General features: G+C 45.5%; 1 protein-coding gene across 1 annotated transcript in view; it reads right to left on the bottom strand.

Annotated features, from left to right (window-relative positions):
* Nucleotides 1-850: 850 nt before the first annotated feature.
* CAMKMT (calmodulin-lysine N-methyltransferase) overlaps nt 851-18,773 on the bottom strand; it is a 399,914-nt gene continuing 381,991 nt past the window's right edge. Inside the window, exons 10-11 of the mRNA XM_030310520.1 lie at nt 7,341-7,472; nt 851-1,436 (exon numbers count right to left, since the gene is read on the bottom strand). Of these exons, the coding sequence (XP_030166380.1) occupies nt 1,359-1,436; nt 7,341-7,472 (210 nt within the window). The 3' untranslated portion in view covers nt 851-1,358. The remainder of the gene's footprint in view (nt 1,437-7,340; nt 7,473-18,773) is intronic.

Below are 18,773 nucleotides of genomic sequence, written 5' to 3'. Positions count from 1 at the left end.
TTGATGATAGAAGTGAGCAGAGGAGACATGTGAGAGTGGCTGTTTTTATGACAGCTAAGTTTGTTTAACATGCAAAAGGATTTGCCCCCCAGTCTCCCACCTAGCACTTTAATTGTATCACACGAGATACATGCTTTGCCTCCACTGAAGATATGAGCATATATAGCTAACCTGCTAATGACATTACTGCTAACGTGGGCACAGATGATTCCTTACAGATAAACATCTGAATTTCCACAAAAGGCATTAAAGCTTCTCACGGATGCACCAGGCAAGGATATGCTTGGGTTCCCCGCAGAAAAGTCATTCTTTCTTAATCCTAGGTAGCACCTATTAAATGTTTATTACACACTTGAATCCCAGCACACAACAAGATGTACTTACTTTAAATAAGATAATTGTGTGATTGAGTTTTTAAAAACTCCCCCCTGGTCGCAATCCAGTTTAGCAACCATTTATTCAAAATTTCTCTGGAAAGGACCTATTTTGAAAGAGGCCTGGAGAATAGCAGCAGTTAGATGTGAGCCCCGATAAAGGCTCACTTTTCATTCATAGTCAGAGCCTAAATGTGCTCTTCTTGTACCTAAACAGATAATAAGCACTCAGCACACTCCTCCTCCTTGACACAACACATTGAGACTAATCACACATAATTGGAGAGGAGGAGCAGAGGGCTGGCCACGCTATTGTGTCCAGAGGACAAACGGTCAGTTTATGAGGCTTTGGGCTGATGTAGTCATTTCTTATACATCTACAGGGAAAAAAACATCCTGTTGAAAAGGAAAAAGAGAACGAGAGAGAGAGACAGAAAAAAAAAAAATGGCAGATTGAATACAATTAATTTGAGGGAGGTGAGAAAGATATGCCTTTATTTCTTTCTTTTCCCAACCAGGAAAGAATCATGATGTTAGCTGTTTACAGGTTAAAAACTACCACCACAAAGTAAAACAAAGACCAAGATATTTTCTAAAAGGGCTGGCGGGGGTGGGAATCAACCAAAAGAAATTCTGTCTCAAAAGGAAAAATATTTAGGATTCTCATAAGTCCAATTCAAATCGCAGTCTGTTTATAGATATTTGAAGACAAACAAAGGTTTGGCACAAGAAGAGCAGACGATAAAAGGAGGAGTCCGGCAAGGCTGGAAATGACGTGAGGACAGGTGGACTCCAAAACCCACATGTGGAATGTTGCAAAGGTGGTGGTGGTGGTGGGGGGGGGGGGGGCTCACAAATCTCAGGGGGCCTCAGGGAGCCTCCTCAGGGAGGATTTAAAAAAAAATCCCATCCCAGACTTCTGTTTTTGTGAAAATATTCCCTGTGCACTTGGTGTTTTCTTCGTCTTTTGAACATCTTAATCTTCTATCCATTTTTGGTTAAAATAAGCAGAAGCGGGTAATGAAGGTTTTCTTCATATACATCCTGGTTTTCCTTTTTCAACTGAAAACAATAACAGAAGAAAAAAGGTAAGGAGACTCAGATTAGGAATTTTGACCAGTAGTTTTGGGTTTTTTTTTTAAATATAATTTATTGTCAAGTTGGCTAACATACAGTGTATACAGTGTGCTCTTGGTTTTGGGGGTAGATTCCCATGATTCATCGCTTGCATACAACACCCAGTGCTCATCCCAACAAGTGCCTCCTCAATGCCCATCACCCATTTTCCCCTCTCCCCCGCCTCTCCCCCATCAACCCTCAGTTTGTTCTCTGTATTCAAGAGTCTCTTATGGGTTTGCCAGTAGTTTTTCATGCCGAATGCAACGAAGACTTCTTACCCGAATACATTGTTCTGGAAAATAAATCACAAAAAAGCAACTGAAAGTAGTTTCAGTGGCATTGGCATGATAGTACCATGCACCAGGCTGGGATGTTTCCTGGGAGGGTGGGAGGGGTGGGGGGGGCAGGGTAAGGAGGAAAGGAGGAGAGCAGGGTGGTTTTTTTTTTCATAAATGACAGTATTTGTGACCTCTATGAACTGTGAGGCACTTCAGTGAAGGGAAAGCTGGAGGCTCAGTCATCTGCACCAGACCAGCCATTTGGCATCGAAGTTTCTGCTTTGGGTCTACTGTGTCCCACACCTGAGCCCCAGGAGCAAGGAGGCCAGGCATTTCAGATCTCTTGGAGACTGGCAGCACCTGGGCACAAGGGACAGGTTTCCAGGCGTAAGACATTTCAAAGGCTCTCCAGCTGCTCCTTAGGGGGGGGTTAATATTAATGATAATTCAAAAACTCTTTTCTCTGAGGAGGAAAACAGAGTCCAACGATAGAGCAGCAAGCTTCGATACCATTCAGGTGAAGTTCTGAGGGCCTTTCCGTGGTAGTTTTAAAAATCCAATCAGGGTTCTCAAATCTAGAGTACTCTTTTCCTCATTCGGCCAGAAGACTTTGACGGTCATATTTATGTCTCCTGGCAAAAAATAATTTGCTATTTATAAAGACAAAAATTAGTATTTTGACATCGGCGTTTCTGAGCCAATTGTTAAGTCAGTCTTTAAGTGATAAGGATCAGAAATAAATATTTCTTTTAATGATACACGGAACCAATTCTTTTATTGTTTTGAATCAGATTACCTCCCCTCACCCCACCGCCGCCCCCCCCCCAAACTACATGAATGGCTCCAACATGACACTTTCCTGGATTAGTATAGGTCTGGGGCATATTAACTTGAATTTTTTCATGTTTCTTCTAAATCATATTCCCAAACTGTGACACACCCTCACCGGTAAGGACCAGGAGCAACGGGCCGGCTTTACCTCCCTCACTGGGGAACAGAAAGCCAACCTCGCCTGTACTCTCTAATCCATTTTCACAAGAAAAGATGGTGGTGCAGTCACTGAGGTAAGTAACTTCCTTCTGTTTTCTTAGACGGGACTTTGCTTTGTTTACAGATGATTAGTTGCCTACTTAGAAAGATCCCCTGGAATTTTGTTACCGCCAAAGTAGTGACAGTGTTAATCCCCAACACACGGTCCCTTAACATCACTCTTAAAAAAAAAAAGGCCAAGAAAATGGCTTCACAAACTTCCCAATCCAAACCCACTACCTAGGTAGGGCCTGCCAGCTGTAAATACCTTTGTTGCCAGCCGCCCCAGTGATAGGAGCTCGCTGACATACATTACAGAGGGAAGAGGGGGTCAGGCTAGCTCAGTTCTTCCTCAGGGATTGGGGATGGAGGAAAGTTGATTACTCAGCGTGAGTCAGCTGACCTACTCACTCACAATGCACTAATATACAGAGACTCAAATGAGCTCTTTATATAGTCCCCGAGGTAATATGTGGGATAAATAATTCTTCTGTAAATATGGGTTAGAAATCACTTTTAACTTGGATTCTGTGCTGACCTCTGGAGGCCAAAGCAGAGGCTTCCTTGCTAGAAGGGGCCAGGGGCCAGCCCCGCACTGACTGTGAGCCCTTCCTGCCACGGGGAAGAACCAACGCCCCTCAAAGGCATCACCACACCCCAGCACCAGATCATTTCTGAACCAAGTATGTCATGTCAGGGCACCTGAACACACACAAGGCTGTTGGGAAATACTTGCTGTCGACGAGGGAATGTGATGTGGTCTAAGAGTAATTCCATTTGCCCAGGCTGTACTTCTCTGCTCAATTGATAATTACAATTTTAAGAAATGAAAACCACCTTGAAAAAAAATGAACAAAAAGCAAATTGCGAATAAAACAATTTTTCAATTTCATCGGTTAAAACAGGGTCTTTGAGGACCCAACTAAATTACATAGCGGCTATTAGTAACATTATGCTTTACTTCATAATTGGATGTAACACGCTCAGCCTCGCCACGGCGCTGAGCGAGCAGCAGCACTAGGGACAGAGTTCAGACTGTTTACCCTTTACAGTATCCACAATTATCAACAGCACACCACACAGATTATAAGCACCAGCCACTTGTAAAGTGGCATTTTGAATAGATAAGCAGAAGTGCAATACGGCCATGCTTTTAACACAATGTACCGACTTCACAAATGAGCCCAAGGCTGTTTTCACCGTGGAGTCTACAAAATACAGAAAATAAACACACCGGTGGTTTTGCAAAAGTTAAAAAAACAAAAACAGAAACAAACCCCAAAACCTGTGGCATGTAGATTTCAAAGACTGTCTGCATGAATGAGAGTATTTTCATCAACTGATTTCAAGCCAGCGGTAAGCTCCAAGTGAGGTCTCCACCTTGAGAAACAATTTGCTTATCTTAACATCCTAAAGGTTTTGAGACGCGGGCAAGGCACGGGATTCCTAGCCTGGAGGAGACCAAGAGGTTGGGAAGGAGGGAAGTGTTCTATTTTTCTTCCCCGTCGCCTGGAGGAACAGAAAGGCAATATTTTTTAAAACACCACACCTTCGGCCGCCTGGTTCCTGAGCACGCTGGCTGCATGGTGTGGGCACAATTTAACAAAAGCACTGGCAGAAAAGTGCAGAATGGCACCGTTTTGATTACAGGCTTGCTTTTTAACGGAAATAAAATTTCACAGTTAACAATGAGAGGTGAAAAGTTTAAGAGGCAAAGCTGTTCCTCCTGATCACTGACTGTTAATCAGCTTCATGGGTGGTTGCCTAAATCTGTAGATTTTTTTTTTTTTTTACCTTCCACTACTGCCAAGATTGTAACTAATTTTTTCCCCTGTTGTAAGAGGAGGGGTGGAAAACTCAGCATAGAAGCCAGCTGTGTATGAGTGACGTGAGGCACTAATGCAGAGGGCGAAATTAAAATTCATGAATCTCTTCACAACCATTTGTGTAACAAGATTAAGACGGGACAGCGGAAAAGAGCGGCATTATCAGGCGTCTTACAGTCCTCCAGCTGGTTACGCTCTATTCCAACACAGTAGGGCTAAGAGGATAACACGCAGCCCGAAGGAAAACGCTGCTCCTCCGTTTGCGAGCAGGCTCGGCCCAGGGACCGTGGGGCTTTGGCCAGAGACGGAGAGGAAGAAAGCTGATTGCCGCGCAAGATGGAAAACTTTTAAGCCCTGGCTATTAGCACGCGGCAAACAAAAGCGGCCAGGGTGGAGGTTCCCGGCGGCCGCGCGGTCCCCAGCGCGTCCCCGGAGCCCCGGGGCGGGCGGCGGGCAGGGGCCCGAGGGGGCGCCCCGGAGAAGAGCACCGGGGCTCGGCGCGGAGCAGGGGCGCTCCCCGCTCCCTCCGCCTTGGCCCGCGGCCCTGTCTGCGCGGCCTTCCGTTGCAAAGGAGACCTCCACGTGCGAGCCGGAGCCGGGTGGCGCCGCCCCGACACACCCGCCAGGCGGCACACGGTTATCCGCGCCGCCGCCCGAAGCAGGAGGGCAGGGCATTCTGTGCTTCCGGGGCAGAAGGGACCAGAGGCGCTCTTTTGCTAGAACACCAGACCAGCTGCAACTGCCCCCCCCCCATCCTTAAAAAATACACATCTTGGGTTCACGTTGGTACCGCGTAGTCAGGGGCGCCCCAACCCTGCAGAATATTCCCCTGGCGGCTCCACTTGCTGAGAGCCACACGCAACTCTTAACTCCTCATAAGCTGAGGCGGAGGGAAACTGTTTCTTAGCCCAGGGTCAGCAAAGTGGAGAGTTTTAACTTTTGAGCAATCATGAAGAGATGAAAACTAAGGCCGCCTGGTTATTTGTGGAAATTTACTTCCGTGGGACCAACCAGTCCATGGTTATTTACGGAGTACTACCTACCTGTGGGTACGTGACACAATATAAATACAAGAGGCATGTCTAGCGATTTATGGACCGTGCTATGCTTAGCAGGGTAGTGTACAGCATTGAAAATAGAGGCAGCTGCTGTCCGCTAGCCGCTGACAATCTAAAGTTCTAGACAAAGGAGACGTGGCCACGAAGGACTCACGTGGCCCAGCACACTTCCAATCTTGCAGGGAGGACACGGAGGGTATCAGGCACAACGCTGACCGTCTCCGCTGGTGGACAAACCCTTGCCTTTGCTCTCCTGATCTGTGACTGAGAAACCGAAAGCATTTGTTGTTCTAGGGGGACGGTGAATGACAAGGCATTTAAGCAGCCATAGGCTGATCCCTGTAGCTCTAGCCCGATCCAGGAGAGAAGGCTGTTCTTGTCCCTTTGGGTAGAGGAGAGACCCTTCCCCTACCTGGTAAAGCCCTCAGAGGCTTTCCTTTTATTCTGGGGAGGGGTTGCAAAAGGGAAAAATCTCATTCTGGAGAAGCAGGTCCGATTTGAATAACACGCCATTCTCTTTTTATTTTCTGACTGTAAGCAAAGGGCAATCCCACCAGGCAGAGGAGGTGATTTAACCCTTTCAGTTCACAAAGCATGGTTGTTTCCTCCCCCACCCCCACCCCCACCCCCACCCCCAGGGGGGCTAAATGAAACCTTAGACACCCAAAAGAGTGAACCCATCTCCACAGAGTAAGGATTTTCTTCCTCGTGCCTGAAGATCAGATCCACTTTGCATATAATTTTTCAAAAGTCAACATACTTCGACATTATATCATAGTCCTGGATAATAAAGAATGCTCTTCCCATTTTCTCAGGAGAAAATTAAGGTCAGGGCTTAACTTTTCTGCGTTCACAACTTGCAAAATCATGACAAGTTCAAAGTCTCTTGCCAAGGTCAGACTAGCTCAGAGAAGGGAGATTTCTGTAAGGCACAAAATTACAGAAGTAATACATGTTAGACTAGCAAGTGTGATATGTATTAGCAAAGGTGAGATTCCTAAAAAGTTTTCAGTGGAATGCTCGCCTCTCAGTGTCCTATACTGCTCTATACTTATAAATAATAAAAAGGCTGATAACATTGCTTTATGTAAGCAAGCTTAGAAATCACTCTCAGATAAGTGCTTTTGACCTAAATCTTGTAGCTCCTCGATCTGACATATAACCTCACAACTGTGAAATTCCGTATGAGATTTAACAGTCTCAAACTGCCAACTGACCCAGCCATAAAGCAAGCAGAGATAAAGATTTACAGTCCAACATGATACAATTAGACATTCACCTTCTATTTATTTCAGTGCAGCTGAGCATTTAACCTACTTAAAAGCCGAAGGTTTTTCATTAAAATATAAATGCTTGTTTATCATTCATTCTATGCCACCTCCCCTGCATCCTACAAATTAGTCCATTATGAATGAAAAGATTAGTTTGTTTCAGAGAAAGGAGTAAACAGGAATGGTTTCTGTAAAATCCTTCTAGACATGCAAAGATAAAAGATGGCTTTACCACACAAAAATAATCAGATACAAATAGCTGTTCAGAAGCAGCACACCTAAGGAGTGCTTTAATCAAATATTTAGGTTACCTGCCAAAAAGACCATGATCTCTTCAAAATGCAATGCGGATTAAAGTGTTATCTAACATAAGCAGAAAACTAACCTTGGAGTGGAAGTTTGAAATGTGTTCATCATAATTTTCATGTCTTTGGATAGAGAAATCAGCTTTTTCAGCTAGATTGCAAAACTGGTTTAAAGTATTCCCTCGGCGTGGTGCGAATACCATTGCTTTCCCCTAGAACATTAAAAAGGAAATTCACACATTTTAAACCTGGAAGGCAACCAAACACAACAAACATTGGGTAAAGCATTTAACGTACTGCTCTCAGGTAGAAAACACAGTTCTTGGAGACATCCACACAGGATGGGCATTCACAGCGAGAATAATTTTGAGGACAGATATACATCGAGCAAGAAAAAATACGTGTATTTCACATTCAAATGTTGCTGTCTTTCCCTTTTCAACTAACGCATCTGATAAATAAAATGTGGCCCAGAGTCGGTATTCTGTACGACACACACCTCTCTTGGGTCCAGTGGTTCAAACCATCAACTAGATGTTAGAGTAACTGGTCCACGGCAGTGCTACCCACCTTGTGACTCCTTAGCAGCTACCAGCTTGTCCACAACACAGCTCCAGTGTGTGTGGCAACGGACGCCTAGGGACGTTAGTTTATTACTGTGCCCTGAGAACTCAGTTCCAAGAAATTCTCCACAGAGACAGCTAAGTGCAATCTCTGTTGGAGAATTTTGCTCTTTGCTACCAACAGCCTTCTCCGGGACCATGCTGTCAGAGACAAGGCTACCAGATCTTGGTTTCCAACTTCATCGAATCCTTCATGATAGTCATCATTAGAGCAAAGCAGCTCCTTGCGGTACTCAAATGATTGCTTTCCAAAGAAAGTGGTATAATGAGGGTCGCCGGGCTTTTCCAAATAAACTGCACAACCTCATGAGCTTGTTGCTGTGGAAAGGATGGAGGGACTTGAGTAAAATCTACACTGGATTTCAGAAGGCCATTGGACATGAGACTCCACGATGTCCGTTTGCCGACCCTTGGCTGCAAGCGGACTTTTCCGCGCCCTCTTGAGACATGCACAGAAGAGCTCAACTTCCAAATCCTTTCTTTTTGTTCAAAAGATGACCGTACGCTTCTGTTAACTTCAAGGTTATACTTCACCTCTGTGAAATGCTTCTTCAGGTTTTGAGGGGGTCATGAAAATATTTCTTATGAAAGGTGGTTTCTCATTTATTACTGCCACCTATTTATGGAGCGTCTGGGATACGCGCTCCATTGGCCTCATTTGCTCTTCATGCCACCCGGTAATGGAGGTGTTATCAGCTCCATTTTTACAGCATGCTCCCAATGGTTGAATAATTGGCCAAGATGACACAACCGGCAAAAGACTGGAAACTTACCAGACTCCAGGGCTGATGCTCGCTCCACGACACTACACTGCCTCCTTATTAGTAATAGCGATGGCAATAATAATAATAATAGCTACCAGTGTGTTTGGTGCTTCACCAACCTTCCCTTCCATCCCATCAACGGTACCCTCAATGACCTTGTGTGGTAGACATTACATTTCACAGATGATTAAACATGCAGTGAAGGTCTTGAAGAAGACGAGGAGGAACTGCGTGGCAGAAAACGTTCTGGGCTTAAGAGAGTCTCCACCATGACACAGCTGTCACCTCAGGAAAATTAGAAGAAGGAAAAAAAAAAAAAAACGTAGAACTGTTGAACGAGAAGGGACCTTGGGGATGACGTAATCCAGTCTCCTCAGTCATCCCAGCCGACCCACCAAGGTTTCTCACTCACCAAATGGGAAGAACGAAGCCGCAACCCCCCCCCCCCCGCCAACTCCAGTAAGTTGTGAGGATCGAATGAGATGACGAATGTGAAAATAATCTGAAAATCAAGGTTATGTCAATGTAAGACTAGAGACATCTACACCATTTAACAGTGCCAGAGGGATTCTATCAGTTCTTTCTCCCTCTCTTTCCCTCATCCACCTGCAAGAAAATACACTGATATAGTGTCCTGGACATCAAGTGTGTTTTCATACTGTGTTTACACAGACATGTGCACACTCAGGCACATAATTATATCAGCACCAATCACGCCACCACACTTCAGGTCCTGTCAGCTTTTCCAATATTAATCGCTATTTTCAGCGTTTTTCAAACTTAGCAGCAAAAATTCATTTTGATGTGAAACTAGATATAATACATGGTCTCGGCAGGGGAGCAAAAGTCTCCATTAAAAAAAAAAAAAGGGGGGCGCCTGGGTGGCGCAGTCGGTTAAGCGTCCGACTTCAGCCAGGTCACGATCTCGCGGTCCGTGAGTTCGAGCCCCGCGTCAGGCTCTGGGCTGATGGCTCGGAGCCTGGAGCCTGTTTCCGATTCTGTGTCTCCCTCTCTCTCTGCCCCTCCCCCGTTCATGCTCTGTCTCTCTCTGTCCCAAAAATAAATAAATAAACGTTAAAAAAAAAGTTTAAAAAAAAAAAAAAGGAATACTAGTGGGTCATTTTAGTCATTTCTAAGAGCTGGTGAATAATGGAAGTTGATTTATTTTCTTTTTTTTAATTTTTTTTTAATGTTTATTTATTTTTGAGACAGAGAGAGACAGAGCATGAATGGGGGGGGGGGGTCAGAGAGAGGGAGACACAGAATCCGAAACAGGCTCCAGGCTCCGAGCTGTCAGCATAGAGCCCGACGCGGGGCTTGAACTCACGGACCATGAGATCATGACCTGAGCCGAAGTCGGCCGCTCAACCGACTGAGCCACCCAGGCGCCCCAGAAGTTGCTTTATTTTCAAGTCACCTGCAAAAATTGTCTCACAGTTAAAATTGAGGAATTGATTTTTTTTTCAAGATTTTATTTTATTTTTTTTTTAAGTAATCTCTACACCCATCGTGGGGCTTGAACTTACAACCCTGATATCAAGAGTCGCATGCTCCAACAACCGCGCCAGCCCGGAGCCCCTGAAGAGTTGATTTTTAACAGTTATTATCTGAGCCACATATCATAATGTTTACAGGGCTACAGGGCTCTTGGCTGGGTTGGTGTTTACATTTATAAGCACATGCTCCCCACCCCCACCCCTTGCTGGTCAGGGTGAGCTGTAGGGGGACCCAGCTAAGCATATGGCATTCCTCTCCGCCCAGACATCTCTCCCTCTCTGGGTCCCAGCTTATCTGTCCTTCCCTAACCACCCTCTAGAACAGCAGCTGCTTCCCCATCATGCTCCCCTCCCCTCCCCCCTTCACTTTTGTTCTTAGCGCTCATCACCGCTAACACACATTATATCCCTGTTTGTTACTGCCAGTCACCTTCGGCTAGAACGGACGCTCATGACAACGGGATCTTCTAATGTTTTATTCACTGCATTTTCTCAGTGCCTAGCATATAGTAGACTCTCAGTCAATACTTGTCGAGAGAATAAACGAAATCCAGATGTTGAGTAATCTGAGAAATGCAAGTCTTAGGGAATTCGAAGGCCACATTCTATTGCTTATTCTTCAAAAAATGATCTTCCCCAGGAAGCTTTTACAGAGTCCGTAGCTCTGATGGGATTTCAGAGGGCAGCCTTCTGTGCACAATACTGTGCCCACAACAAAGAGAAAGGGTGAGCAGTAGTTTTAATCTCTAATTACTCAGTTTTGAGTTCTAAAATGCTTTCTTTTTCACTTTATTGAATACAGACAGACACCTTTGAGGTGTGAATCAGTATTTGGGAGGGACAATAGTACATCATCCATTCATTCAATAAACAGCTGCTGAGTGCCAGCATCCACCCCATAAGGAATGATTTTAGAATTCCCTGTCCCCAGTGGAGCAGGACACTGGTACAATCAGAGGAATATGCCTTACAATTTAGGCTGCAAAAATCAAAACAAGAAAAAGAGATATAGATTTCAAATTAGCCCATCGCTTTAGAGAAATTACTTTCAATTTACCAAAGCCCAACTTTCTAGGCATTTGAAGTCCTAGAATCATCTTAAACTCAGAATGAACACTCAATTGAACGTAAAATTTTGACTGATGGGCAGAAATTTGAGAGAATTCATTTATCCCTGGAGAGGAGAGAGGAGTAGTTCCACTAAACAACAATGATATTGTTTACATCGTGAGCTCAGTTGTTGTTATTTTGCTACACTAATCTATACTCATATATTAAAGGGTGTGTGCTTCTGGAAAAAATAAGTATGCTTCAGATTTCTTTTAAAAGGAATACGCTATGCCGGTGAAATGCCTTTATTCCTGTTTCATTTCCAGGCAACCAACTATTAAATACCGATTACATGTTTAAGCTTATGTTTATTTTTTTCTTTACCTGGCTTCTGAGATGCTGCCTTTGCCTGCTTCCTCCCCTCCATCTCTCTCAACCCCATTCCCTGGCTTCTCCACCTGCCCCTCGGTCTCCAGGGATCTGCCTACTTTTTCTTCCTCTTGTGCTCGATTCTAGGTAATCGTATGGAAGTCCACGACTTCAGCTCTTACTGATACATCAACACTTCCAAATATTTATCTAGAGCATTCACCCAGGGCCCACCCATGTTTTCAGGTGCCTACTAGGTCTCTCCAGGAGGATGTTCTGAAAATACTTTTTTTTTTTTTAAGTAGGTTCCATCTGGAGCCCAACTCGGGGCTTGAATTCACGACACTAAGATCAAGACCTGAGCTGAGATCAAGAGCTTAACTGACTGAGCTACCCAGGCGCCCCATGATAAAGGAGATGATTTTTGTTTTGTTTTGTTTTGTTTTTTAAGTAGGCTCCATGCTCAATACGGGCTTGAACTCACGACCCTGAGATCGAGTCACATGCTCTACCAACTGAGCCAGCCAGGGGCCTTTTGAAAGTACTTTTAACCTATTCTGTCTACAATGGAACTCGTACCCTTGGCCACAAACCCCTTCCCATCCCCATCCTCCCACCCAAACACACTGAGTACCTACTAGGCCCCAAGCATTTCCGTACCCTTCACCTTCAAAATGAAGTTGGAAACCAGGGAATTGTGGCATTGCCTGTAAAACCCTCCAATGCCACACCTGCATCAGTGTCATTTGCTGTATATGATTTTCAGACTGTGTTTGAGTTGTGTCCAGGGTGACATGGGAGGGTGAAAATGAGACCAAGAGCAGAAGTGCTAATATTCTCACATCCAATCTAACCACAGCTGCTTCACTTTTATCTGTCTTACAATTGGGGTGATGGCTAAAAACGTTTTGACCGAAGGCTTCTCCCATTTAAAAAGAGTTTGAAGACCATGACATGGGTCCCACCTTTCTGGGAAGGCAGGCAAAGTCTAGCATGACCCGACCCATGCCTCTACCTTCAGCCCCGGCTCTAGCCCCTCCCCCATACCCACTTGGAGCTCCAATCAGGCCAAACTCGTTGTAGTCCCCTGATTTGCCCTTTCATGGACCCCATGTGTCTTCAAACTTGCAAACATTCCCTTGGGTGAAATGCTTCTCTTACCCCCAGTTCTTTGTCTGCCTGGTAAACCCTACTCCTCCTTCAGCACCCAAATTAGACACCCTGTCCCTGGGATGTCTTTGCTGACCATCCCTGGCCTCAATGCTGTGCCTCCTCCCTTTTAGCCACTTTTGCCCTCTGCTTCCTCACCCACACCTCTGCTATATCCTTAACACACCATCAGGTAATTGCTTGCTTGTTTGTCTCTAACACTAGACTGGGATCTCGTTCAGGGCAAGATTCCATTGTACCGTATTCTATCCCCAGGTCCTAGCACAGCATCTCAGCATCTGGCATCTGAGAGGTACTCTGTAAATGTCTGCTGAATAATTCCTCAGTAAATATCTACTCAATTCTCTCTTTTCCATCTTCAGATCTTCTTTAGCTCCTAACTATTCAATCTCATGTACAAGTTGGTCCACGATGGTGACCTGAGGAGATTTGCTGCTTTCCAGCTCTCTCACACTCCACTACAGCCTCTATGCGGGCCAGTCGATCTTTCTAGAACCCACATCTGACCACCCCACTGCTCAAACACTTTCAGTGGCTCTCTATGGCCCATATAATAAAGCCCAGTTTCTTCTCATAGTGTCCTCAGCCTTTCATAAAATGGCACCCCAAACTAACTCTTTAACCTCATCTTCTGCCCCTCCCAACGCTAACCCCAAAACCACACAGATTCTCACACTCCAGCCAGAGCAAACTTTCTGTTGACCCCAGAATGCAACATGCTGTTTCATGCCCTGTACCTGGGAGCATCGTTCCTTCCACCTGGGATGTGGGATGCTTCCTTTCAGTCCCCTTCCCTTGAAGCTTAGGATGCTTTACTATTAAAGACCAGAGTCAAATGCCACTCCCTCTACAGAAACCTTCCTCAGGCAGTCAGTCACTCTTTCTGGTGTACCTCCTCCCCAGTACCCATCACACTGCACTGTAATTCCTGGTGGCTCAGGCACTCATCTGCTAAACTGAGATTCTCAGAGTGCTCATGATACATATTGACACCCCTACCCCACATTCCCAGCAGAGTGCCGGGTAGTTCGTAGTTGCTTAACAAATGTTTATTGCATCAAGACAGAGTCCAAATCTTGACTATCACGTTCTAATGAAGGTGTAAATTAGAAAGACTATCAAAGCAAATAAACTCAGCATCACATTATATATGACCAAAGGCTGGGCTCTTGTAGGCCATTTTTCAGTGTCCACTGGGGTTCCACCTGTGAGTGTGGTACATCTCCACGACCAGATTATAAATTCTTTGGGGGCAGAGACTCAGTACTACATGTGCTGAACAAGCAGCTGGGTAGACTTCAGGAAAGAACTTCTAGAGCCAGCCTCCTACTCTGAGGGTCTTAAAACAATCTGGAGATTCTCTATTCCTACAACTGGGAGAGGCAGGTATGGCTGAACCCAGTTTCTCACCAAGAACAAGGGAGGATTTGTTGGGTCTCTGACCCAGCTGGCAGACAGGAAAATAAGGGCCCTTCAGCACCAGCTCAGTTCATTGCCCTGAACCCACACTCACAAGGCATTTTCCTGAGATAAGCAAAAACAGAGGTTTGTACAGATGTATGCAGAGATGTTGGATTTAAAAAAAAAAAAAAAAAGAGGAGGAGGAAATCTCTGCTCTTCAAAAACCATGTCCGTGATTTACATGCATAGCACTCTTGGCATACAAGCAGGGCTCCAGGAACTTGGTGGTTAGTTAGGGCCAGTTTTAAAGGTTAAATGAATCCCAAGATGGCATTTCTGAATTTCCGACAACTGGTTAGCGGCAACGAGCTGGAGAGCGGTCAACATGGCATCCCCATCCATCTCTTTGCGCTTCTGAGTAAATTCAGACCGTCTAGCTGGCTTGGTGTCCCTCCCTGCACTGAAAGCCATTTCAGAGAAATATTAGTAGATGCCATTTGTGGCTTGTCATTTCCAGGCTAAAGTTCAACTTGCAGGTTGCTGTGGCTGTATTTTAAATTACATTCTGGTCCTCTGATATCAGACATTGCTCATGTTCTTTGAAGAACACAACAACGGGGGGTCACCTATCAATCAGCAGCAACAAGAAGCCACTCATGGAAGGGAAACAGATGGGGAGGGGACGCTTTGGAGCAACACTGCTTCTTAGAATAAGTACATTTTGCCAATTTCATTCCTTTTTAGTATCTGTTCTTTTCTTTTCACCTTTTAAGCTTGCTAGAGAGTTCCCTGTACATTCTGGCAGGACGCCAGCATTCTATAGCTTCTCTCAACCAGCAGGTTGAGGAAAGTTCCCATTTGGGCCGGCGAAAAAAATTTCCTGCTGAAATTTGGGGCTTCGTGTAATGACTCTGCAACTACAGGTGTCCATCTGGCTGAGGATCTAAGCTCAGCCCTGGGATTTGACATCGGCACTGTGCCATGCTGGGAGCGCACCTTGGTGGCTCAGCTCTCTCCGGGGTCTGTTCTTCTCACTCATGACCACACTACAAAATCTGAAAAGCAGGGGCACCTGGGTGGCTCAGTCGGTTAAGCGTCCGACTTCAGCTCAGGTCATGATCTCGCAGTCCGTGAGTTCGAGCCCCGCGTCGGGCTCTGGGCTGATGGCTCAGAGCCTGGAGCCTGCTTCCGATTCTGTGTCTCCCTCTCTCTCTGCCCCTCCCCAGTTCATGCTCTGTCTCTCTCTGTCTCAAAAATAAATAAACGCTAAGAAAAAAAAATTCAAAATCTGAAAAGCAGGGAAACTCCTCTTCTCCATCCACCTTTTTTTGCTTCTGGATCGTGTGACTCCAGACAGCTGATTTGCCTTAGCTAGAAATCAAGGAACATACCCGCAAATGGCAGAGTTCATTTCTTCCCGCAGCTCACCCCTTGAAACCTCACGTGACAATTCCTCCGTTATTGCCATCTAGCACTGATCTCTCTCCTCTCACTCTATCTGTAGCAAAAAGTGTCATCTTCATCCATGCGGACAGTCCTCCTGGGACCGAGGGGCCCGCTGCCAGGCATGCAGGACCTGGGTGCAGGGGAGACGCTGTATGTCCAGGTGTGTGCAGAAATCACCAAAGTTTGGGTCAAGGGAATGGTGTATTCCCCTCCCACCGGCATATCTGCAAGGAAATATTCTGTCCTCACCACAGTCAGAAAGTCTCTCTGGATCTTCTTTAAGAGCTAAAATATATTCAGAGCCAGTGGTGTGTGTGTGCTAAAGCTTTCTGATGCGTTGGCTTGTTCCCTCCCCATTTTACACATGGGGGAAACTGAGGCTTCATGAGATGAACCCAGTAAGTGGCCACATCTGAACCTTAAACTTTCAGACTACAGAGAACAAGCATACCTTCCCTCCAGAAGAAGGACTTGGTGAGAGAGATTGAGTTCCAGAGCCTGCTAGTGTGAACTCGGGCCTAGATTCATGTCCCACACCACCCTCCATCGGCCAGGTCAAGTGTCCCTTTGGACAAGTGTCTCATGGGTATTAACCCTGACAAGCTAATAGAGCAATAACAAACAGCCAGTTTTCATCCTGGAGCACATCCCATGCACCAGGCACTGGGCTGGGCATTTACATATGCAAATATTTTACATCAGCCGGAGGTAAGACTTACTCCTCCCTCACCAGGAGGTGATGAAACTCTGGGCTCAGAGAGCCTTGATAGTAAGCACAGACTTGGGTTTTGTATGCAGATATTTGTGACTTCACCCTCTAGCTTTACCTGCTTTCCCAGCAGAAACTGGGGCCCTCCTTGGCATTTGGAAGCATTTGGCTGAAATAGTTTTCACAGAGCACCCTGAGAACTTGGCTTTTATCTCCCACTGAATTTGCTGAGCCTTGAATTACCCAGAACTTGGGATCCACTAATGGAGCCCCCCAACTTGTTTCTTTGTGGGCCTCTTGTGACACCTTTTTATTTTTTTTTATTTTTTATTTATTTATTTATTTTTAAATTTTTTTTCAACGTTTTTTATTTATTTTTGGGACAGAGAGAGACAGAGCATGAACGGGGGAGGGGCAGAGAGAGAGGGAGACACAGAATCGGAAACAGGCTCCAGGCTCCGAGCCATCAGCCCAGAGCCTGACGCGGGGCTCGAACTCACGGACCGCGAGATCGTGACCTGGCTGAAGTCGGACGCTTAACCGACTGCGCCACCCAGGCGCCCCTTGTGACACCTTTTTAACACCAGGGCTACAAAACCATGGAGAAGTTGTCTGGGCTCAAGAGAACGTTAAAAGCAGTTCTAATTGTAATGGAATAAACCTCTCGTGTTCTCTTAGTCTTAGTGATTTCCGCAGGAGGAGAGCCTATGGCAGCAGAACAGCCAGTCCTCAGACCTAAGAGGGGAAGGGGTCAGTTTTTGCTCTGGTTACCCGCCCCCGCCTCCGGGTAACCAGCCCACTGGTACAAGATACGGAGCTCCTGGTGGCCACTGCCAAGTCTATGTGATCCTTCTACCACCCACCTGATGGAGGCCCAGGAAGTGCAAGTGCCTTGCTTCCAACGGGGAGGAGATTCCTGGGCGGTAATTTGGCCATATCCGTGCGCCACCCACAACTTGGATTTCCCCTCTCATGGCGGGTCTCTGACACCTTGCGAGAACACCCAGCAGCCTTGGGCATCAACCATCCCATGAGGGGCCTAAGCCAGGCTCCCTACTCCCATTTCGAATGCTGCGGTTCAGGGCAGGCCTCTCTGATTTGGCCTTCCTGCTCCTCACGTAGAATGGGCAAGTACCACCTACTCCAGGGTCCTGCCTCGTCCTTCTCGAGCTAACGGTGAGTATCGGCTGTCACTAGGAGGGCCGCTCCGTGGAGCCACACTTCAGGCAAGGTTCAGGGTTTACTGAAGGGTGTAGAAGAAGCTGCTAGAGATTCCAGCCCAATCCGCATTTAGGACTATCCACAGCCCGGACGGTTTTCCATTGGAAATCATTCGAAAGATTTACAATAGATCCTAGGTAAATCATGCAAATCTCTGACAAATGGAGCATTTGCCACAAATAGGCTTTGAAGGGTGTTGGTGAAGTCCTGTCTGTGCAGTGTGAGATCCAAGAGTCCTTGAAAGCATTGTATTTATGTATGATACATTTTCACAGAGGCCTTTACATCCGAGAATCTCCATGCCCTCTCTGAAAATCCTGACCTTGCAAGTGCTCACAAGAATCACCCAAGGCTAATGGTGGGGGTGGGGGGGGATGAGGAGGCTCCCAATTCCTTCTTCTACCCTCAACTTGGGCTGCTCACTCAACCATGGCAGCAGCCATCAACAGCTTGGAGCATGCCCCTTCCTTGCCTCAAGACCTACTACCCACCTCACAGGGGGAATTGAGAAGGCCAATTTAATTTAATTGATTACCACTTACCAAGCTGTGGTTACTCCTCTGAGAGGCCTATTTAAAGTTTCTGAGCTACACAGAGATAACAGAATAAAAAGCAACAGCATAAGGCAAAGGACGATTATCAAATTGCTCTGGGAACCTTCAATGTGAATAAGATATAAAAGAAAGATTGAAAGGTATTAGTCCATAAGTCTCATCGAGGTCAGAGAACTAGAGCAAACCTTCTTAAAAAGACTTTTGAAACAAAACTTTAGAAAATACTTTTACACACACACACACACACACACACACACACACACCCTGCAGTCCTTTCTCAGACAAATACGAGTACCTGTCTTAGAACTGCATTAACATTGTTAACCTATTTTAAATTCCTAGGGCACAGCAAGAGTCTTACATACTTATAAGATTTTTTTTTTAATGCATGAGCTTTAAACTTGTTTTCTTACTTTAAATAGATGTATATTAACTCTCCGGTTAGGCTGTAGGACCTCCTAGCTTAGTGGAACAGCCCAACAAAATAAGAATGGCTACAAACTCTGTAATTTACTCACAGGCATAAATGGATATATAAATGTAAAAATGTGCACAATATTTTATGCCATGCTTGGCTTCATTGTGACCTAATGTTTATAATATGTAAATAATGGCTTCCTTTTAAAGCAAAGAACTTTTAATATACAGATTCATCTGAAGTCCTATTTTTTTGATATAAACAGAAATAAAAAGAAAAAATATTCTTTTGC

This window comes from Lynx canadensis, chromosome A3 (assembly GCF_007474595.2).
Source record: "Lynx canadensis isolate LIC74 chromosome A3, mLynCan4.pri.v2, whole genome shotgun sequence".
Taxonomy (NCBI): domain Eukaryota; kingdom Metazoa; phylum Chordata; class Mammalia; order Carnivora; family Felidae; genus Lynx; species Lynx canadensis.
The sequence above is the reverse complement of the archived record's forward strand: the minus strand, read 5'-3'. Positions and strand labels throughout refer to the sequence as shown.